At 41.6% G+C, this 24,667-nt stretch overlaps 1 protein-coding gene across 1 annotated transcript in view; it reads right to left on the bottom strand.

The window, feature by feature from the left end:
* The window catches only part of TRAPPC9 (trafficking protein particle complex 9), an 848,931-nt gene that overhangs the window by 777,177 nt on the left and 47,087 nt on the right, over positions 1-24,667 (bottom strand). The window contains exons 8-9 of the mRNA XM_026646706.1: positions 22,828-23,044; positions 13,569-13,712 (exon numbers count right to left, since the gene is read on the bottom strand). Coding sequence (XP_026502491.1) covers positions 13,569-13,712; positions 22,828-23,044 — 361 coding nt within the window. The remainder of the gene's footprint in view (positions 1-13,568; positions 13,713-22,827; positions 23,045-24,667) is intronic.

The raw sequence follows: 24,667 nt of genomic DNA on the forward strand, positions 1-24,667 counted from the left end.
AATTTGTTCAGTATAATGGCCAAATCCTCATCAGGCAACATAATCACATACAACTTCATATCTTCATTAGGATTTTTCTGCTTTCTTCTTTCCTCTGAGAGTACTGAAAACTTAGCACATCACCAACATTCTGTGTGGTCTTTTAAAAAAATATTAACTTCTTCATGGTGATACGAAGAAGCCTGGTGTGTCTCAAAAGTTTCTTGTGCCCTTTTCCAATTAGAAAATGCAAACTACGTGAAAGCTTTATCCATGCACTTATCAAATGTGGTTTGTGCCTAAAAGCTATTCAACAGTAGAAACAAAGTACGCTATGACTAGCTTCAGAATAATGGAGGCACTGAAACGCAAACCAAGACAAACAAAAAGAACAATCTTGTTTTCCAAAGTTACACATAAGGAAAAAGACTTAAATTGTGGTTGACAAGGTGTCTCCCAAATGCTAACAGTATCAGGCAACTGGCATTTGGTTCCTGATGCAGACAATGGCGAGGACAGCTCAGTACTATAAACTGATCAACTTTTGTCAAAAGTGATGTTTTCTCCTTTTTAATTAAGTGCTTTCATTTTAGTACCCTGAAAATACACGTTTTTGTTTCACTCACGTATGTGTGTATGACTGCAAAATTAAAACATACAATACTTAGGGTTGCCACCTTTCTGATTGCAGAAAACCGAACACCCTTGCCCCGCCCCTTCTCCGAGGCCCCACCCCCACTCATTCCATCCCTCCTCCCCCTCACTCATTTTCACTGAGCTGGAGCAGGGGTTTGGAGTGTGGGGCTTGTCTTCACTACTGGGGTAAGTCAACCTACATTACACCAATTGCAGCAGCATCAATCTCCCCAGTAGCGAAGACAAGCTCTTATTGCCAGGCCTCCTGCTTCCAGCAGTCCCAGCTACTTTTCTCTATCAAATCCCCTCTTCAATTTCCTGCTGCCTCAGATTCCTCTCAGATAGGGCTCATCTTGTAATAAGGGCTAGCTTACCCCGAGGCTCACCAGCCCAAGGGCAAGCCACCCTGTTACAGTACACCATTAAAATCTCAACATATGCCACTCCACAGTGATTGTGGCACCACTATCTCAGGTTATAATTACAGGGCATACATGCAGTAATTGCACCTAGAGATAGATTCTGAGGCCTGGTCTACACTAACCCCCCAAGTCGAACTAAGGTACGCAACTTCAGCTACGTGAATAACGTAGCTGAAGTCGACATACCTTAATTCGAACTTACCGCGGTTCAGACGCGGTCCACACGCGGCAGGCAGGCTCCCCGTCGACTCCGCGGTACTCCTCTCGCCGAGCTGGAGTACCGCAGTCGACGGCGAGCACTTCCTGGTTCGACTTATCACGTCCAGACCAGACGCGAAAAATCGAACCCGGAACTTTGATTCCCAGCCGCCGAACTAGCGGCTGGGTATAGACATACCCTGAGTCTGGAACTCACAGTGCAATGCACATCAGTCATTCCCAATGTTATGCAAGTTAAGGTATTAAGAAGATTAGCAAGTCATCTTAAAGTGCCATGGGGTGCAGCAAATTGTGATTTAAATCTCATTTAAAAAAATCATTGATTTAGATCAAACAGACTTGTAAAACTAATTAGAAAATGTGCAGTCTAATAAATTTTAATCTAAAGTTGTAATGAACTAAATTATACTTTTTTTTAAGAAGGTAGCATTTGTAATGTAGCTCTAACAAATGTCAGAATCTGGACAGTATTTGCACTAAAGAACAATTTAACATAATTACATACTTTTTACATGAGATTTACACATAGGTGGAAGTAAGGGAAGTTGTAATGGGAGAAAAAATGAGAGATTACAAGGCAACTGATTGTAACATCATAGAAAGTTCTGTTCTTACCACAGGTTACCATGGTAACATGTCTAAGTAAATGTTACTAAGATGCTTATAAGAATAAAGGAAACAAAGAACAACCTATGAATAGCAGAGTACCCCAGAATTTAATCAGCTGTGAAGTACAGATAAGGAAAAGAAGGTTGAAACCCTCATGCTATGCATAAGGTGTTAGTGTGGTCATAACAGGATAAAAAGGATTTCCTGGCATGGATAGGGTAGGAAGACCCTTTCGGGAAGACCCCAGCAGGAATCACCCCTTTATCAATGATCACCTGTTGATACATCCACCAGACTATAATATCTTTGGGTATGTGAGTAGGAATACAGTATGATCTTAGGTTTTATATATTTGTTTGTGATTGTAACCTTAATCATCTGCTTAGTAAAACTTATGCTACTGACAAGATTCCTTACATGTGAGTGTGTTTGTGGTTACTCTCCTTTGTGTGTTCCTACAGCCTCCCAACTTTAGAAAATCGCTAAGGGCAACTTCACCCTGTTGATCTTAAAACTGTATAGAAACAGGAACCCAACACAGAACTATTAATTCAATTTCAATCAAGGCTACATCTGTAAAGCTTTCACATTAACAATAAATGTGCTTGCTTAGGAAAAGCTGGGTGGTACCGTATAACTGCACAATTATCCAGTTTATAGCCTCTGGAGAGAAATCATGGCAGGCTTGCCTATGCAGTGTGACTGTTGGGGTTCTCTCATTCTTCTCAGGGAGCTGGAATACCAGAGTAGGGAGGGAATCAGGCAGCCTAGAAAATCCCTGATCAGGAAAGAAGTGACGGCTGAGGAACAGAGTGCCTAGAGTGGGTACCCTTTCTGGACCATGAAGCGGGGAAATACAGGTGCAGTTGCCCTAAACTGTGACAACTCATTGAGAATTTGAACTTTATTTGTACTCTATAGGGAGTACCCTTTGCTCTCTCAGTGTAAGTAATCAGTCACCTGTGCCTCATTATGAAAAATTCCACTTACAATACACACTAGCTTTATGATACTTGGATTGCTCTCTAACAAGCACTCCAACTTTTAAAATTTAAATATTAACTTACATACAAAACTGTAGATTTTTCAATGTTAAAGAATAATTTGACATTTAAATTTTTCAAAAAACTAATGCATATGTACTCTGTTATAAAAGCAAACATGGCTTGTTCACTTTTCAAAAACATGGTCCTGCTCTTTTAAAACAAGTTTTACCATATTTCATGTGCATATTAATGAAATTTTACCAAGTCGCTGAAGTTTTCATTCACAGCTTTTTTCCCCAAACAGCATTAACACATTAGTTACTTGAACAACTTAGTTTAAAACACCATAAACCCAAGAATAGCACACTGGAATATGCACTTAATCCTCACTCCCTAGTATTTTAGGTTTAAATCTCTACAGAGATTAGCAGAGAAACCCAACTAGCTCATTTCCCCCCACAAATAAGCCCCTTCACTTTTTTATGTCAGAGCCGCAAAGTTATTTCTATTGTGCAGAATTACAATATTGTTGAATATGAATTCATTATGCAGCCAAGCCAATTCAAGATTATCTGTTAAAACAAATGTAACCAGGAAAAAAAAGTGTCTCTGCAACAAGACAGAAGCCCTAGAATCAAAAACATTAAGTAAATTAAAAACAATCCAAGACAGAGCAATTTAAAATATTTATTTGAAGGAGTATGAAGAAATCCTCAATCATTACCCTAACCACATTAGACCAAGATCCTGTATAAAAACCCTAAATATTTTACTAACAAAACAGTTCACAAAGATTAGCCTGTTGCTTTTAAACATCCTTTCATCCTATTAACCATGGGGCATTGATTAAAGAACAGCTAGCAACTGTTTTTTAAAGTGAAAATTTAAAAAAATTAATGCTGCTTCTATACAGAACCATGTTTCTTTTTCTTTCCCCATTCTTTATAACTAACTAAGGAAACTGAAAGGATTATTTTCCCTTCCCATCACTGCAGAATTGCTGCAGCTGGGGCCCCTCTTTTGAGAGTGGGGGTTTCCACAGTCAATCCCAACACTTAATGAATATCAGGGTTGGCCAAACCATGACTCTTCCTTCTCCAGCCTGTGGGGAACAAAAGGATGTTTTTAAGGTATCAAGTGCCAAGTAATTTTATCCCCAAAATTACTAAAAACCTATAATATAGGAAAACAAAATTTATAGGTCAAATCTTAATAGTCTGCCCAAGCAAATCTAGGGATGTGACACTATTTTAAGTCACATTAGGTTCTTATCATGCCTAATGAGACACCATGATGAAAAACAAACACGATTCACAAAACTATGCGTATTTATTACTGAAGGAAAAAAACGAGGCCATGTCTGCTCTACAAAATCTCAACCTAACTCACTCAGCATACAGCCACTGCAGTTATTAAATCGCTTGTGTGCGCACATGCACTTGTTGTCTTGTGTCAGCAGTGCGCATCCTCATCAGAAGTGCTTGTATTCATAGAATATCAGGGTTGGAAGGGACCTCAAGAGGTCATCTAGTCCAACCCCCTGCTCAAAGCAGGACCAATCCCCAACTAAATCATCCCAGCCAGGGCTTTGTCAAGCCTGCCCTTAAAAACCTCTAAGGAAGGAGATTCCACCACCTCCCTAGGTAACCCATTCCAGTGCTTCACCACCCTCCTAGTGAAAAAGTTTTTCCTAAAATCCAACCTAAACCTCCCCCACTGCAACTTGAGACCATTACTCCTTGTTCTGTCACCATTACTCCTTGTTCTGTCACTGTTGCACTGACAACATGGAGCAGTGTGGGACAGCTACTGAAGGCCAGTACCAGTCAACATGAGCAATGCAGTGTCTACACTGACATTGCATTCACCTAATTTTATCAACTGACTCTACACCATTGGGGAGGTGGTGTTTCAGCATAGAGAGGCACTTATGTCAGAGAGCCAAATTTAAGGGAAGTGTCCACAGCTAGGTTGACATAAGCTGTCTTGTGTCGACTTCACCGTGTAGTGTAGACCAGGCCTAAATAAGGCATGTGACATGGTTCTTGTGGTACCCAGAACTGAAGGTCACTATGTTACACGGTCACCTCCGACAAAAGGGAGTGTCTTGCCTGTGGCAGCTGGGTGTTAGCTCCCTACCACCACCAGACTTTCATCCATTCTAACATGCTCCTCCAGACTATGCCAGCCCTGTCTGTGTCTTGCAGTTTAAGAAGAGGTGCACCCCATTCCCAGACTCCCCTTTAAGGGTTCTCCTGTCATGTCCACGCTGGCTATTCACAGAAATCCCAGATCCTCTGCTTCCAAAGGAGCAGTGTACTCCAGTTTACCACTTTTACCTTATATCAGCGCTCCTGTATAATACACAGCACTTATTAAAAAAAAAAAAAAAAAGTTTTTAAGAAAGACTAGAAGATTCCAATAGAAATAAGAGTGATGGAAACAAACAGTTACAACACAAAACAATTCCACATAAACTAGGCCTTATACCAGGAGTTGGCAAACTTTTTGGCCTGAGGGCCACATCGGGGTATAGAAATTGTATGGCGGGCCATGAATGCTCACGAAATTGGGGTTGGGGTGTGGGCTCTGGGCTGGGGCAGGGGGTGTGGGGTGGGGCTGAGGATGAGGGCTCCAGCTGGGGGTGCAGGTTCTGGGCTGGGGCTGAGGGTTTTGGGGTGCAGGAGGGTGCTCCAGACTGGGACCAAGGGGTTCGGCGGGCAGGAGGGTGATCAGAGCTGGGGCAGGGGGGTGGCTCAGAGGTGCAGGCTCCGGGCAACGCTTACCTCAAGCAGCTCCCGGAAGCAGCGGGATGTCCCCCCTCCGGCTCCTATGCAGAGACACAGCCAGGCAGTTCTTCTGTGCGCTGCCCCGTTGCAGGCGCCGCCTCTGCAGCACCCATTGGCTGCGGTTCGTGGCCAATGGGAGCTGCGGGGGCAGTATGCGGATCGGAACCTCCTGCTGCCCCTGTGCCTAGGAGCTGGAGGGGGGACATGCCGCTGCTTCCGGGAGTCCCATGGAGCAGCCCCCGACCCTGCTCCCCGACTGGAGCACCGCAGCAGGGCAAGCCCCAGAACCCACTCCACAGCGGGAGCTCAAGGGCCCGTTTAAAATGGCTGGCGGGTCGGATGCGGCCCACAGGCCATAATTTGCCCACACCTGCCCTACACTAATAGTTACTTTTTCTAATAAAGTAGGTTTTCCCCCCAAAGTTCAGTCTGTTGCAGAACTGTATGGCTTGACAGGAAACAGGATCCAATCTTTCATGAAACACCCCAACTCAACAAGATGTCTCCTCAGTGAATGGATGCAGAGTCTCTTTTTCCACTCTAATATACTGAATCAGTCTTTTGTCTTTATTCACAGACAGGGCGACCCCATGTATCTCACAATCTTCCTTTTTACCTCAAAGCGATTTCAATTGTTTGAAGTTATCTTTGACAGTTTTCCATGGACTTTTCTGGGGTGGGGCTAAGGTAGACAATTTAACTTTGCATTACATCACTCCCACTTGAATAGGCCATCACCAAGGTATATGATTCCTTGGTGACAAACTTAGTCCAAGAGCATAAGGCATACTTTTCTATATAGTTACATTATTCCATAAATATTACCTATCACACATCTGACAATTATTATGAGTAGCGCTAAGTTACAAGTTTTCAGTAGAGACCTCATATGCTACCGTTCCTGGATAAACACCATGAAAGTGGTGTATTAGGTGTACTGAGTTTGTCAGATCTAAGACAGGAGCTGCTTGTAGAGAACAGTGACGCCTTTACCTGTTGGCACCAATGGGCCTCACAGTCATAGTATGTCTCCATAATTAAGGACTTGTCTACACATGGAGTTATTCAGGAATAGCTGTTCCTGATTATTTCTGTTTTGCTTAACCCATGAAAATGTGTTAAATGAAACAGGAACAAGGCACTCTTATTCTGGAATGTGAGTGCTCATACATGGTTGCTCTTCAGTACTAGATGTTCCTGAATAATTCCTTGTCTAGATAAGCTTTACGAGATGTACACGTTCACTATACAGCTAAATAAGTAGTGAGTATGTGCAACACAGATTACCTTCTCTGCAAAATTGTTCTAAAAGTGCAATTATTAAAAATGTACTGTGCAGTCTGATTTTCAGAGAGTCTCCTAACGCTTCCAAATCTAAATCCATTTAATCAGAACACCCAAAAGCATTTTTCAGTGAGCATTACCAACCTCCAAATTTCTATCCCCAATTTTGTCTACTGTAAGAAAAAAATATTTCAAGAATTCTAGCAAGCAGAAATAGCTGTTTTTGAGCATATGAATAAGAACTCTCATTTTGGTTCAAACTTTCCAAAACAATTAACCTTTTGTCAGTCACCAGGCCCTGAAAATTTCAGCCTAATAAGTGATTTTTTTAGAAAGTTATGAGTGACAAAAAACACCAGTTAGAAGTTCTGAAAACAGTCTTATAGCATAAAGGAAACAATAAGCTCCTAAAGTAATAACAGCACTAATAAGTGGTATAATTTGAATGTACAGCATTATAAGAAGCTGAATATTAGTGCCGTGGTTTGGTACTCTAATATAATCAATGGCACCAGCTTTGTTTCAAATAAATGAAACGAATCAAGAGCTTGCCATTTTGCAGTTTAATTTCGTGCATCAACTATGCATAGCAGCATCTTAATCCATTCTCCTCGCCAACCACTTCATTATTAAAATGTATATACCAACACCGCAGAAAACATTTTTCTGGTTCTTTGACAAAGAATTTTAAAAAAGCAAAGTAACTTGCTATGCCAGAGGAACTCTTAATTCTGTTTAAATTAAAACACACAGTTACTGCAGAACATATCACTTTGCACTAGTATTCATTTGCTATAATCGATCATGAATGTATGCTAAATTTATGCTGAATAGCAGTGATGCTTTTTAAATTGATAGAACCACACATTAAATATTAAACAAGCCTGTGCAGATCCCACTACTGCAAATTAGGTTGGCAATCATGTATTTGCTGTAGCAGGTCCCAGGATGTGGAACTTGCTTCCCCTTGACATCTATCCCTAGAAAGGAAGTTGGTCTTGGGGCTAAGGCACAGGAATGTGACTGTGGCTATCTGTGTTCAGTTCATAGCTCTGCCACAGACTTCCTGTTGGATATTGGACAAGTCACTCCATCTGTTGGTGCCTGTGTTCCCCGTATGTAAAACTGGAATGATAGTTTGTGTGCTTTCTGTTTTTAAAACAGAGATGCTGTAAGGATAAATTGATTAATGTCTGAGACACATTAGGAGCCAAATTTTAAAGGTATTTAGCCACCTAATTCCCATTGAAATCAACAAAAGTTACATGCCTAAATTCTGTTAAAAATCTGGGACTAAAATACTGAAGCAATAAACAGATGAGACAATCCCTTTTGTTTAAAAAATATTAAAATGTTCCCAAAAATATTTTTATTATGAACTTTTCTGGGTTTTGTGCTTCCCAACTCCCCTTTTTACGTTCATTTTTTCCCTCTTTGTGTTTGGTGCTTCAGATATAAAGTAATTTGCTATAAAGACAAAATGAACCAAAGAGAAATCACTGTTGGTAGACATGCTGGGAGTTAACTGCTCTATTCAGTCCATATACAATTACTTGTCAAAGGATGAAAGGTGACATGAAAAAATGATTTACAGATTTTTTTTTAATTGCATATATAAGTGGACTAGGCTATATTTCTTTACTTTGTTTAAATAAATTTATCATTAAGATTTACCTAAGAGTTCAAGAGAAATAATTTGTCTGTTGGGCATATAAATAGTGTCTTTATTTGCTATCCTTTCTATAGGACTTTTTTGAACCACTAAACAGAGTGACTCCATTTGGAGCAAAGGAGCTGCTCTCTTTGCTGGAGAGCTGCCAAAGAGAATCATTCTTAAAACAATTCTTGATGTGTAATTATTTCGTTCAATTCCCCTAGTTCTCCTACATCTCCAACAGAGAAGCAACAATAGCAAAAAGAAAAAAACAATTTAATTTATGGGGAGCCAAGAACTTGTCTTTGAAAATAGGTGTGTTATTTAAAAAAAAAAAAAAAAAAAAAAAAAACCTTTCATCATGGTGTCCTGTGTTGTTACTTAAGGTAATAAATAATTTTATATCAAAGATTTTTTTCATCAAAAAACCAAATACCTGGCAAGAGGAGAGTAACAGTAGTTGTCACCTTTTGTTTTCCTCCTGGGCCTTGTTTATATTTTCCCCTCCAAAAAATCCTACCAATGTTAAATCCGATTAAATCTACAACTGACATCAAACGTGGTGACAACACTGGCATTCACTGATGTTCTAACTACTGTTTAATGACAAATGTACCAACTCCATCAGAGACAAGGTGGGTGAGACCAACCTTTTACTGGACCAACTTTTGTTGATGAAAGAGACCAGCCTAAAAAGAGCAGCTCTGGGTAGCTTGAAAGTTTGTCTCTTTCATCAACAAAAGTTTATCCAATACAAGATACTTCCTCACCCATCTTGCGTCTCTAATATCCTGGGACCAACCCGGCAAACAAACTCCACTGAAACATAATTTGAAATACAGACAGAAAAAGGGAGGAAATTCAGATAAGTGCATCCAACCTCCAATACTTCCAGCAAGTATAATAAGTTCTTAGTTAAACCTTGTTGAGTTGTGATTCTATTATGTGCAGCTGCTTAAGGATTGATGTGTCAAACTTAATGATGGCATCACTGCCCCATCAACTTAGAAGGCTATTCAAACTATTAGATTGTGCTTGTCAACAGGTGTTCCCAATATATTCAGTCTAGGAGTATATGTTTTCTTAACTGCATCTATTACTCAGTTTCAGTCATGTCATCTCAAACAACACCTCCCTCTATTAAGACTTGCATACAGCTAAAAACATCCTTAGTAATGGTTTGATCAACACATATAATTACTTTTTAATCCTCCCTCATAAATCAATCCCTTTATGTTTGTGTGTATGCATAATTTGTACAGAGAAAGAAAACACTGCAGCATAAGGCAGTCAATCCTATTTGCATATGGAAAATGTTTTAAGATCTTTAATTGTAATGTTACACATGAAGCGCAGAATACAAAACAGAAGCTAAGAAACGGTACAGCAGCTTGTTTATGTTAATTTCAGTTATCTTTTGCTTGTGCAATTTTATCCTTCTAATATGTTAAGAGTTAATCTGAGAGTTTGCAATCAACTATTGTTCTTCACCTGTATTCATTAATTTCTTTTTTTATATATATTTTATTTTAGAAGAAAACAAATTACTTGTTCTTGTTTTTCCCCCTCAAATGTGCTCACCATAACTGAATATGGTGGGTCTTTACTTGGCTGTCCCAAAATAAAGGGAATGGGGCTCCTTTAAGGGGCCCTACTGCATTTGGGATTTGAAGGAGAAAAGAGAGGGAGGACAGACCAAGTGGGTGCACTGAGTCACCATGAACACCGGTGAGTGGGGGAGAATTATATTTATACACCAGGCAACCAGAAGGAAGTCTCTCATCAATCACTAATCAGCAGAGTGATTCCTGTAGGGGCAGGGTGGCTGGCTATGCTCTCTTCCTACAGCAGAGAGAGAATGTGTGATTGTGGGGCAATCCAGTGTGGCAGCTAGTATGAGTGCTTCCAACAAGTGAGCGGGGCCGGGAGGCTACCTACGATTTCTCCACTAGAGAGTTGTGAGTGTAGCCCTTAGTTAGGTACAGGCAGGTATCTCTATTCACTGTTAATAAACTGGTAGAATTGCATACATTTGCTAGGAGGACCAGGGCATCCAGGAAGATTACTTTTCATGAACTACAAAGTGTGGACACCTTCAATTTCACACCCCAGGCGGTGGCCTTGGAATGGGTATTTTACACTTGGCAGTCAGCTGCCTCCCTAATCAAAACCAGACCATATATACTGATGGAAAATTAAGAGATGGGGGTTTTTCATTGGGTTGGACAATTCCTTAGTCAGTGCAACAGTATTTTCTTGAAGGGGGGCATGAGATACCAGAGTCCAGCTGAACGTTGTCAAGGGGTGCTTACTGGATCAGGAAAACTCTACAAGAGATTTTTCCCATCCTAGTGGCAGTGACTACTTGCAAGAATTAAATCAGGCATGAGAGAGGCAATTCAGGCAGCGGTCCATGTTGATAACAGCCACTTCAAGTCACTCAAAATACGGGATTGGCAGAATTTGAGAGTTAGTGCCAGTGCGGAGGCCATTCAGGTGCTTCTAGATCTCTGGAAGGTTAGTTCTTAATTGACAATTGTCTTAATGCAAAGCAACTAGCACTTTGAACATTCTATATATTGGGGATGTGAAAGAATTTAGTTCTCTAGCAAGGCTAATAAGGGTTCAGCAAGAAAGGATTTAGATGGGGCTTTGGAATTGAGGGATCTGCAAGAGAGATCTAACGTATCTGACACCCTGACTCAGAGTCTCAAAAATCACCTAAAAATAAATAAATAAATAAAATAGAAAGAGAGTGCGCGCGATCTCAGAACTGGAAGGGACCCTGAAAGGTCATCAAGTCCAGCTCCCTGCCTTCACTAGCAGGACCTAAGGGACATCTAGGTGAGTCATAATACTACAAAAGCATGGGGGAGGCTGGGATTTGCCCAGTCAAAGTAGTACAGACTTGCTTAGTGTAGGTGCCACTTTCTTCACAAGGGAGGGAGTTACCTCATGAAAGAAAACTTCAGTTCATGGCAATATCAAAGAGCATGTATTGTTTGGATTCCCCTGGTGAAATGGCATCCCATGAACTCAAGATTGCATTTGTTACATCCACAGAACAGCTTAGAATACAAGCCCAACAGTTATTCTTATCGGTGGTGGCATCCAAATACATACAAGGAAGCCCCTGTTGGGGAGGATAATTCAGAGGTATGTGCTAAACTCTTCATGTTTATCCCTTCCTTCAGGATCACATGAACAGTCACAAGAGTTGGTGACTGGCTGTGCAAGCAAAATATTGTGCATCTGGCCAACAGGTAGGGTGGCCAGTTCCCCTTGGAAGCTCATTGCTGGATCTCAGTAGTGAGGCAGCCCCAAGTCACCTTGAGCAGAGGGGTGCTCTACGGGGAGCAAAATAACAGGTCACAGTTAAGGCTAAGATTTTGTCATGGGTATTTTTAGTAAAAGTCATGGACAAGTCACAGGCAATAAACAAAAATTCATGGAAGCAGTGACTTGTCTGACTTTTGCTGCTGCAGCTTCATGGTTTTCCCCCACCACCGTGGTAGCTGGGAGCTGTGGGTTCCCCCTCTGCCTGCCGCAGCTGGAAGCTGCAGGGAGGCCCCCCTCCACTCACAGCAGCTGGGAACTGCAGGGTGACCATATTTCTTAAAGAGAAAACGGGACACCCCGAGCCACTTGCCCAAGACGTCCCCCTCCCCACCCTCCCACGAGGCTGTCGCTTGTCACTGAAACCATAAGGAAGGCCCCCTCAGGAGACTGTCACCCGTAGCTGGAACCCTGCCAGGGCCCCAGTGGCTGCTTGCTCCAGAGTCCCGCAGTCCCTGGGGCTGAAGCAGAGCATGTCATAGAGGTCTCTGAAAGTCACGGATTCCATGACCTCCGTGACATAAACGTAGCCTTAGTCATAGTCAATGTTTGAGCCTGCCGGCACTGAGCCAAAACATCCAAGCAGACAGTTTCCCAGAGAGTCACAGCTGGGTCTCAGTGACTAGGTGAATCTGAGTTGGCGTGGCAAAAGGTGCATGTTCTGGGACCAGCTGATGCCCTTTTTATACTCTGGCAGCCAGAAAGCAGCCACCAGAAATTACTATCGTATACCTAGAGTGAAAACTATTTAGATTTTGTTATTGGGTTTATTTAAACACAAGGGCACAGAGAGATTTAAATCAGATCTAGGAGGACCTTTTCCTGGGAGTGACTGTGAAATGCTGTAGTAGAGGGAATGCTGGGTTGCTGCCAGGCCTCCATGGGTTGACAAGGCCAGAAGATGTGTGAAACATCTGAAATTCGGAGGATTGGTGAATTTGGTGGATTACACGCAAAATAAAAAAAAAAAAAAACCCGGGAACCAGAGTTATCCTGGGACAATGGGATACACCTCTTCAACCAGAGAATAGATATATTTTTAGCTGACATTAGGAAGGGAACTATTAACTATCCAGGAACTCAAATGGGGGTTGAGGGGATGAAGCAAAACTAATTGCTGATCCCTCCCTGTGTCCAGTACAGGTAATTGTTAAAAAAGGGATACAGTTTCCTGATTAACAGGAGTTGGAAATGGATTTAGCTGAAGGCATCCCATAAGGAAGCTAGGAAAAGGGGACTGATCTCCTATCACCTGTACAGTGGGATGATCACACCCCTTTTTTAGCCCACCCTGAATCCTAATATAAGGAGAGGGGAGCAGGGTCTCAATAATGGACTGGGACCAGGGTGGGAAGGGCTCACAGCAGCCCTCCCAAGCAGGTGAAAACAATTAAGGAAGAAATGATGACCTGTACTGTACAATTTATTGCTGAGTATTCCCAGATATGTTAAGCATATAAAGTTACGGCCTAATTAACACCACATCCACTGCACCTCATCTTTCTTCTGTGCACCTGGGATGAAGTTTTCACTCAATCCCCTTTAAGATGACACCTCTAGAACTTGTTAATTTAAGTACATTTCAAAGCATTAATATCACATCACATCTTCACTATCATACAGAAAAAAGTAATTTACCTTTAAAAAATCCTACCTTGATCAGAGAGAAAATCCAACATGGTTTGGAGAAGGAAGGACAAGTGTCGGACAGAAAGAGCAGGGTTTCCCATTCTTCTTGAAGCATACACTAACTCATGAAGCAAACGCATTTGCACTGCAGCCCATCCTTTATGAGTTCCTGTAAAATAAACAGGAAATCACTTTTGTTACATTTTTAATAAAACCTAAAGTAGCTTAAAAATATAATTACATTTGGTTCTTCTACAGATCCTAAATAAGCAATATATTGGTGTTTATATAAAAGTTGAAAATTAAAAAACACCCCAGATTTTAACTTAAAAAAGCGCTAGAAATAATGGTGGGGCATGGTTTTGTTTCTTTGTTTGTACTAGAGTGAACCTACATGTAAAACATTTAAAAAAATTAAATTTCATTTCATATCCTCTTCCAAATTGCAAAGATAAATTTAGTATGTAGTGGAAGAGGAAGTTACTTATCTTGTAATAACTGGAGGTTCTTCAAGATGTGTAGTTCCTATCTGTATCCCACTGTGAGTGTGCACATCTGCTTATGTGACTAGAGTTGGAGAATTCTTGCAAGTAGTGTCCGTTGGTCTGCGCACGCGCCTTTGCCCTCCTTGTGTTTCCAACTGAGGGCATAAAGGGCAGAGTGGACTAACTGCCTCTCCAGTTCCTTCTCTACCACAAATCTAATAAAGATTCAAAGTAGAGGGGAAGGAGGATGGATAGTGGAATACAGATAGTGACCACATACCTCAAAGACTCTCCAGTTACCACAAGGTAAGTAACTTCCTCTTCTTCTGCAAGTGCTGGTCCCTATATGTATTCCACTACGGGTGAATGATGAGCAGTACTCAAGTAGAAGGAAGATGCAAGGATGAAGACAGCAGAGTCATTTGGAGGATCACGGTCCCAAAGGTTGTCAGCAGAGGAGTTCTGCACTAGAGCATACCATCTCACAAACAAGTGGATGGAACTTCATGTACTTGCCCGGCAAATGTCAAGTAAAGGTACTTCCACTGAAGTTGCTTGTGCTCTTGTAAAATGAGCCCTCACCCAATGAAGGAAAGAAAGATGCAACAACCGGTAGCGGAGCAGGATACAACCTGAGGTCCATTTAGAGATCCCCTCGGAGGACATAGCTTAACCTCGCACTCATTCTGCTATAGCAACAAGACGTTACTCTGGAAGGTATTCATGATGTGTTTGGTTGGTGAATACACTGAACCATGCCTAAAGGCAACGTAGGTGCATGAAGCCATGTACCTCAGGAGGGAAAAAGACAAGTTCTGCCTGGAGTTCGGGAGTTGTGTATAACCTGATCTGTCAGGTAGCTCACTATCAGAAGCCTGTTCCTTGGTAGATAAGCTCTCTCTGTGACTGAATCTAGGGTGGTCCCTAGAAAAATCTACAGTTTGCATCAGAGTGAGGATATTGACTTCTAGGGAAGAATGTAGTTGAAGCATTATTCAGGTCGACTCATAGGCTCCTTGACATATCCTGGCAATGAGAAGCCAATCACTGAGATGAGGAAGATGGTGAAACTGTTGCATCTGCAATGAGCTGCTATTACCAGAAAGACCTGGGGGCAGTGACAAAGCTGAATGGGAGCATCCTGTGTTGGAAATGGTCAGGATCCACTATGAATCTGAGAAAGTATCTGTGGGAGCAGTGAATATCCAAGTGAAAGTAAGTGTCCTTCATATCAACAGCTGTAAACCAAATGTATTTTTCCAGGGATGGGATTATTGATGCCAGAATGACCATGCGAAATTTCAGCTTGCGAATAAAGTGGTTAAGATTGCAGAGATGGAGGATAGGTCTCCACCCACCCTTCTTTTTTGGGGAAGCACATAGAGTAACAACCTTTTCCTTTGCTGGAGGAGGGATTCCACTTCCTCCCTGAGAATCCCCTCGAGAGAATGATCCCTGAAGAGGGACAGGAATGAGGGTTTTGTAGGAAAGAAGGAGGGAAACTCAATTGCTTAGCCGGATTGGATAATACCCACTTGTCCATTATGTCAGCACTCCTGTTGTGGGAACAATGTACTAAACGACCCCCAAAGGATATGTGCAGATCAGATAGTTGTGGTATCATTAAATAGTTGTAGCTCTCAAACTCCCGTAAAAAATATCTTTAGTGTAGATGTGGGAGGTGCAGGGAAACGAGACTTCTGTACTCTTCTTACGAAGGTCACCTGCAGACCACTTGTGATAAACTGTTGAATTGCCAGTCTATATTTGGAAGGCTGGCTGCAATACTTCCTTTTGGGGGCAGGCGTACATATTCCCAGGGAGCCAAATAAGTACTTTACAAATAAGTAAAGATTCATCCGTCTTTTTACAGACGCAGTGGGCTCCATCAAAGGGCAAGCCCTCCATGGTGATTTGGACTTTCCTGGGCAATACCAAAGCATGTGCTGAGAGTCATGGCTACATCACAATGGCCACTGACATCCAGTTAGATGTGTCTATTGCTTCAATTGCTGATAGGTTCAGTTCTGGGCACCAGCTTACCCTCTTCAGTAAGAGCCTGGAATCGAGCTCTGTCTTGCAGTGGCATCAAGGGGTCCCTGGGTCCCAGTCTCCTAGTATAAGAGACAGACACATTTACAGTGGAATGGTCTGATGGAGATGTGGAAATAGAAGTGTCCTTTAAATTGAGAGCTGCAAACCAGTCCTATGTGGAAAGGGAGGGGATTATCAGAGACAGAACATGTGAAACTGAAACTTTCCTATGAATGAAATTAGTTTCCTGAGCTCCAATATGGGTTGAAGATCTCCAACCTTTTTCTGAATTAGATAGTACCTTGAGTAAAACCATTTTCTTCTGTAACCATTTGGTACTTCCTTATACCTGCTTGTATAAGGGAGACCACCTCTGATTTCAGCAAGGTTTCATAAAAGACAGATCCCAGAAAAGGAAGAAGGGGTTGGAAGGAGGAAGGGTTTTAAAAACTGTATGGCACATCTGCTGCATATTATCTCAAACTCACCAATCCAAGGTTATAGCTTACTAGCTGTAAAAACAGTACTGTATAAGCCATCTCCAAATGGAGTTGGGAAAGGCAAAATAGGAACTGGCATACAATTCTGGGACCTCATGCCACATATGAGGTTACATGTGTGGTCCAGAAAATGATAATCCTGGGGTTTGTTTACCTCTGCTACAAGGTATAAAGGTCACCCTTCTCTGTTGATGATGACCTTGAAGGGGGTTTTGATATTGAAGGTAATTACATCTTTGAGAAAAGATGAGGGTGGATACCATCTTTGATATCAGATTCAAAAAGTCCCCAGAATGTCTCTTGGTTTTGGCTCCTGTAATAGTCCTTTTTGTTCCCCGGTTCTTCTGCCGGCCTGGGAGTGCATAGATTCAAAGAACATCTCACCTGTGGATTGGCTCCACTTACAGAGGCCATCACCACCAAGGAATATCTGATTATAGGATTCAATAGTCTCAAATCCTTCCTTGCAACCTTAGACTTTTTAGAGCCTGGAACCAAAGCTAGTACTTTCTGCAAAGATTTTTCTTGCTTCTTGTCCCCAGTGGTAGTCATGGCCAAAGCCAATCTGTGCACACTCTTGGATCCCTGTAAAAGGTCAGATCGGGGTGGGGGGGTGGGAGGAGGCTGCTAAATGCCTCCTGAAATAGAGCCTGAAGTTTGTTCTACCTCCCCTTTCTTGTCCTCAGAGTAAATACAGAGCATACGAAGCACCTCGATGCCTTAAGGCAATTAACATCTTCATCAGAAACCAGGCAGACCTATAGACAGGAGGCACATCTCCTAAATCTTGGCTTATTGATGATTGGATCTGCCATCTCAGAATTAAAGAGCCAGATCCAACTATAACTTTGTTAACTAATAACATATATAATTATAAAAGACTAACACTACCTAAGAATTACTGTAGTCACTAACTATACTAAAAGCTTATACCAAAACTAGCTAAAAAGCACTGAACAGAAGGATCTAGGCCAAGGGGATATGATAGAGGTCTACAAAATCTTGACTGGTGTGGAGAAAGTGAATGAGGAAATGTTATTTACTCCTTCACATAACACAAAGAACTAGGGATCACTAAATGAAATTTCCCGGACTGCAGTTTTAAAACCAACAAAAGGAAGTACTGGCTGGGATGATTTAGTTGGTATTGGTCCTACTTTGAGCAGGGGATTGGACTAGATGACCTCCTGAGGTCTCTTCCAACCCTAATATTCTATGATTCTATGACTTCACCCAATGCACAGTCAGTCTGTGGATCTCTTTGACAGTGGCTGTTGTGAAGGCCAAAACTATAACAGGGTTCAAAAAAGAACTTGATAAGTTAATGGAGGATAGGTGCATCAACAGCCATTGGCTAGGATGGGCAGGGATGCAACACCATGCTCAGAGCATTCCTAACCTCTGCTTGCCTGAAGCTGGCAGTGGACAACAGGGGAATGGATGACTTGATTGCCTGTTCTGTTCATTCCCTCTGAATCAACTGGTATTGGCCACTGTCGGAAGATAGGATACTGTGCTAAATGGACCATTGGTCTGACCGAGTCGGGCTGTTCTTACCATGAACAGCTGATAAAGAACATAAGAAGGAACTGAGGCAGCTGGAGTACCACACCCCTTTTAAAGCCTCCCTCTGAGAATGTTTAGAAACTGGGAGGGGAGGACAGAAGGAGGCACACTTGCACATCAATGGGCATTGCTATTAAGGTTGCACCCTATGGGTGGGAATATGCAGAGAACACTTGAGCAAATCGCTCTTCTTGCTACATTGTACAGTAGGTACCACACAAATGTGCTACTGTACAAGGAAGAAAATTCCCCCACATTATCAAGCATTTATCAAAAGACACAGCCAACCAATCAGCAGGTTGGATTTTCCTTATAGGGAAAAAGTTATACAAAAAGGTTTACAAAAAGTATAATAAAGGCAAATTTAATAATCATGTCCTGTCATTCAGCTTATAAACAGCTTAAGTAACATTCAATAAATTTTTAAAAACTTCAAAAACAACTTATCTGAAACAACCAAACGATCTATGATGAACAGGCTATTGTAAAACTTACACCGGTAAAAAATATTTAAGATAAACTATAAAATTATAGCTGCGTAATAATGACTGTGCTTGGAAACAATGTTTTTATTTCTATGGCAGCTATAAACTCAGTATATGAGATGAAGAAACTGAAAATTGGTGTAATAGCAGTCACATCCAGCACATCAGCAGCAGCATATTTGTATGCATCATTGCAAGATCAGAGTGCCAAATGTGACCCTACAACCATGAACAATCTCTTAAATCATAAAATCCACATTCCATTCTCAAGGAGCTGACTGAGGAGATATCTGAGCCATTAACAATTATCTTTGAAAAGTCATGGAAGATGGGATAGATTCCAGAAGACTGGAAAAGGGCAAATATAGTGTCAATCTATAAAAAGGGAAATAAGGACAACCTAGAGAATTACAGACCAGTCAACTTAACTTCTGTACCTGGAAAGATAATGGAGCAAATAATTAAGCAATCAGTTTGCAAACACCTAGAGGATAATAAGGTGATAAGTAACAGTCAGCATGGATTTGTCAAAAACAAATAGTGTCAAACCAACCGGATAGCTTTCTTTGACAGGGTAACAAGCCTTGTGGATTGGGGGGGGGGAAGCGGTAGATGTGGTATATCTTGACTTTAGTAAAGCTTTTGATACGGTCTTGCATGACCTTCTCATAAACAAACTAGGGAAACGCAACCTAGATAGAGCTACTATAAGGTGGGTGCAAAACTGGTTGGAAAACCGTTCCCAGAGAGTAGTTATCAGTGGTTCACAGTCAAGCTGGAAGGACATAACGAGTGGGGTCCTGCAGGGATCAGTTCTGTGTCTGGTTCTGTTCAATATCTCCATCAATGGTTTAGATAATGGCATAGAGCAGACATCGGCAACCTTTGGCACGCAGCCCATCAGGGAAATCCGCTAGCGGGCCGGGACGGTTTGTTTACCTGCAGTGTCCATGCGTTTGGCCGACTGCAGCTCCCACAGGCCGCGGTTCGCAGGCCAAGGGATGTGCTGGCCGCCACTTCCTGCTGCTCCCATTGGCCTGGAACGGCAAACAGCGGCCACTGGAAGCTGCAATCGCCCAAACCTGCGGACGCTGCAGGTAAACAATCATCCCAAAGGTTGCTGATCCCTGGCATAGAGAGTACACTTATACAGTTTGCAGACTATACCAAGCTGGGAGGGGTTGCAAGTGCTTGGGAGGATACGATTAAAATTCAAAACCATCTGGACAAACGGTCTGAAGTAAATAGGATGAAATTCAATAAGGACAAATGCAAAGTACTTCATTTAGGAAGGAACAATCAGTTGCACACATACAAAATGGGAAATGACTGCCTCGGAAGGAGTACTGAAGAAAAGGATCTGGAGGTCATAGTGGACCACAAGCTAAATATGAATCAACAGTGTAATGCTGTTGCAAAAAAAAAAAAAAAAAAAAAGCCAACAACCTTCTGGGAAGTATTAGCAGGAGTGTTGTAAGCAAGACACGAGAAGTAATTCTTAAGCTCAATTCTGCACTAACAAGGCCTCAAATGGAGTGTTGTGTCCAGTTCTGGGTGCCACATTTCAGGAAGCATGTGGACAAATTGGAGAGAGTCCAGAGAAGAGTGACAAAAATGATTAAAGGTCTGGAAAACAGGACTTATGAGGGAAGATGGGGAAAAAATGGGTTGGTTTGGTCTGGAAAAGAGAAGACAGAGGGGACATAACAGTTTTCAAGTATGTAAAAGGTTGTTACAAGGAGGAGGAAGAAAAATTGTTTTTCTTAACCTCTGAGGATAGGACAAGAAGCAACGGGCTTAAATTTCAGAAGGGAGGTTTAGATTGGACATTAGGAAAAACTTCCTAACTGTCAGGGTGGTTAAGCACTGGAATAAATTGCCTAGGGAGGTTATGGAATCTCCTTCATTGGAGATTTTTAAGAGCAGGTTAGACAAACACCCGTCAGGAATGGTCTAGATAATACTTAGTCCTGCCATGAGTGCAGGGGACTGGACTAGATGACCTCTCGAGGTCCCTTCCAGTTCTATGATTCTTTAATTAAATAAATCAACATCACATGAAATAGTCACAATTGTTCATTTCCAGGATAGAAACAACAGTAATTAAAGTATCAGAGGGGTAGCCGTGTTAGTCTGAATCTGTAAAAAGCAACAGAGGGTCCTGTGGCACCTTTAAGACTTAGGCTAGGTTTACACTACCCGCCTGAATCGGCGGGTAGAAATCGACCTCTCGGGGATTGAATTATCGCGTCTCGTCAGGACGCGACAATCGATCCCCGAATTGACGCTCTTACTCCACCAGCGGAGGTGGGAGTAAGCGCCGTCGACGGGAAGCCGCGGAGGTCGATTTTGCCACCGTCCTTACAGCGGGGTAAGTCGGCTGCGATACGTCGAATTCAGCTACGCTATTCGCGTAGCTGAATTTGCGTATCTTAAATCGACCCCCCCCTCCCCCGTAGTGAAGACCTGCCCTAACAGAAGTATTGGGAGCATAAGCTTTCGTGGGTAAGAACCTCACTTCTTCAGATGCATCTGCCTTGCTTATGCTCCCAATACTTCTGTTAGTCTTAAAGGTGCCACAGGACCCTCTGTTGCCTTTAACAGTAATTAAAAGCACTCATAAAACAAGTATGAAGTATGTCCCTCGCTTTTTGTGTTACTGATCTAAATTTAGATCATACATTCTTCAAATGTTTTCACTTGTTGTTTTTTGGACATTTCAGAAGTAAAATAATCCAAGATTTAATCTAAATCTGCTATGCTGTAGTTTGAACCCATTGCTTCTTGTTCTGCCCTCTGTGGCAAGACAGAACAATTTTTCTCTATCTTTTTTATGGCAGCCTTCAAGTATTTGAAGACCGCTATCATGTCCCACTTAATCTCTTCTTTTCCAAACTAAGCATACCCAGTTCTTCAGCCTTTGCTCATATGGCTTGCATTCCATACCTTTGATCATCTTTGTCACTTGCCTCTGGACCCTTTCCAGTTTCTCTACATCCTTTCTATACATCAGTGACCAAAACTGGACACAGTACCCTGGCTGAGGCCTAACCAGCACCGAGTAGAGCAGTACTATCTTCTCCCATGACTTGTATGCTATGCTTCTGTTAATGCAACCCAAAACTGCATTTGCTATTTTTTGCAACAGTATCTCATTGTTGACTCATGTTAAGGTTGTGATCCACCATCGCTCACAGATCCTTCTAACCGGTGCTATTTGCCAAGCCAGTTTTCCCACATTCTGTATTTGCGCATTTGGTTTTTCTTCCCAAAGCGTAGCAGCTTACATTTGTCTTTTTTGAATTTCATTTTCTTGTACATAGTCAAGTGCTCCAATTTAACAAGGTCGCTTTGAATTTTAGCTATATCCTACACAGTGTTTGAAACCCTCCCTAGCTTTGTGTCATCTGCAAATTTGATCAGAATGCTCTCTATTTCTACATCCAGGTCATTAATAAAGGTGTTAAATAACAGAAACCAGAACAGACCCCTGTGGAACCCCACTGGAGACCTCTTTGCCATCTAACATCATTCCATTAATAGCTACTCTTTGTTTACGGTTATGTATCCACTTATGGTAGTTCTACCGAGCCCACATTTCTCCAACTTACTTATGAGAATGTCATGTGGGACTGTCGAAAGTCTTGCTAAAATCCTGGTATATTATTATGGCCACTGCATTCACCCATACACGAAACCAGTTACCTTGTTAAAAGAAGGAATTCAAGCTGGTTTGGCATTTGTTCTCAGTAAATCCATGCTGAGTGCTAGTGATCCCTCCTTCATCCTGAACGTTTTATACATTGCTCTAGTAGCTTCCCAGGTATCGAGGACAGGCTGACTGGTCTATAGTTCCCTGGTTCCTTCTTTTTCCTCTTTTTAGAGATTACATTAGCCCTTCTCCAGTCTTCCAGGACCTCTCCTGTCATCCATGAGTTTGCAAATAATATTGCAAGTGACTCCAAGATTTCTTCAGCTAATTCCTCATTTCTAATACATTTTATTTAAGAGATTTAAGTATAGTTTGATGGGCTATTGACATTCCTAGATATGATCAGAATTTCATATTTATTGAACAGAAGCAGTATTAGCAAAGACAAAGATGCTTCTTTCTAGAATTGCTGGCATCAGATTGAAGTGGGTGGGGGAGTTGTTTTCTATGCAACTTAGTTACACTAATGCAGAAACCAGCAGTCTGAGCCACAGAAACTTACCTGTGCTGAAGTCCTTGGGATCCAAAGACAGACTGTAACCAGGAAGTGTCTCCAAAAGCAGTTTGTAGCAGGCCCGCCAACCGGGCTCTGATATGCTAGGTGCCACACACTGCATTGCTGCTACACGCTTGAAGAACGCAGACTTTCGGTGAAATCCAATACGTTCATACAATTCAGAGAGAATGCTGTAACGCTGGATTTTTTCTTCTTCAGAAAGCTGAAATGTAAAAAAGGAGAGTAAAGTACTTTTTACTATGCTAAAATGTTAAAAATGTAACAACTGAAAAATACATAGAAAACATCAAAGAATGAAGGAGCCAGCATTATAGACTCCAATGATCTTGCATATTATAAGCAAACAAGCAAATAATCTCTGGTCCTGGCCCCGGCCCCGTTAGCAGGTTTCTATATCTGCTCTAATGCCTGTGTCCTGAATTTTTTACCAAGCCGTTACACTAAGACCTGCATTTTCTAGCCCGTTTTTATATTATCTTCACTTTATATGACTAGGTTTTAGATCACTGGACTGGGACTCAGGAGACGTGGGTTTTATTCCTGGCTTTGCAAGTCATTTGCCCCTCTGTGCCTCAGTTTCCCCATCTGTAAAATGGAGATGATGATACTCATCTCCTTTGGGACATATGAATGAAAAGCACTACATCAGAGCTAGGTATTATCATCACATTAAAATATGACATTGTAAGTTGCACTTCAGAATTCAAGACTATTTATAAGTGAAATTTTTATGTAGCATTTTGTCATTTCAAAGGAACCCTAAGAAGTTAATGACAATGAAAAATACCCTGATCTGGTTGAAATAAAAGGGGAATTTTAGCTAGAAAGAATGTAGTTGCCCAAATTAGAATTTGGCTAGAAAAATCAAGATTGATGCTCCTAGCTTTGTGAAAAAAATGCAAAAAAAAGATAGCCTTGTAAAACAACGCCTTAGCCCTGAAGTGAATAAACCATACAGTTAACAGCAGCCATAAAACTGGCATATCAGGAATAATGCCCACAAGTAACAGGATGTTTGTTTTAAGTTTCATCTGAAAGACAAAGCCTCCAGTGGGATGATGTTCCTTAGTGTTACCCAAAAGACATCCATTTCACCACCAACTCAGGAGCAGGGGCATACCATCTACTATATCTTTTAGTGAATTCTTCTGGGGATACTTATTTAGGGAGACCTGTAAGGTAAGTATTGATCTGCAAAACCCTCTTAGTTTATGAGATGTGACAGGATCACAGCATATGATATTATGACTACAGGCCATGCACACTGCCTACTCCTACTACAGTACGACTACAATGATCCCAGCTACAACACAACTTCAGCTGACCAAGCCCATTAATACAATATTGGCCTTTTTTCTTTTTCTGCCAATTCCGATCTACAGTCATCCCTTTCCTTCTTATCAGGAAATCAGAGAAGTTATTGGCTTTAAACCAACAATAATACTGTTCTAGTGTGTTTTCACATGAAGGACTGGTTTGAATTTAACTATGTTGGATCAATATTCTGTTCCTCAGTAGCACTGCTGTCCAAAGGGACTTTCTGGCAAACTAAAACAGTGTGTCTCTGGATTTATGTTTGTTTATGGGGGGGGGGGGGGGGGGGGGGGGGGGGGAGCGCGGCGCACCGTAGGTTGACGTTTATCATTACTATTGCTCAGTAGTAAAAACAATAGTTGCAGCCATTCAAATTAGAATTATATGGACCATTAGTCAACAACAGCTCCACCCTTCTCTAAGCCATTGTTAGCACTAAATTGTATTTAGGTCTTCAACTGATAACATCAACAACACACCCCATTACAAAAAATGAAAATCAGTGTTTATC

Source organism: Terrapene carolina, unplaced genomic scaffold (assembly GCF_002925995.2).
Source record: "Terrapene carolina triunguis isolate 2854851 unplaced genomic scaffold, T_m_triunguis-2.0 Scaffold58, whole genome shotgun sequence".
In the NCBI taxonomy this organism is placed as follows: Eukaryota; Metazoa; Chordata; order Testudines; family Emydidae; genus Terrapene; species Terrapene triunguis.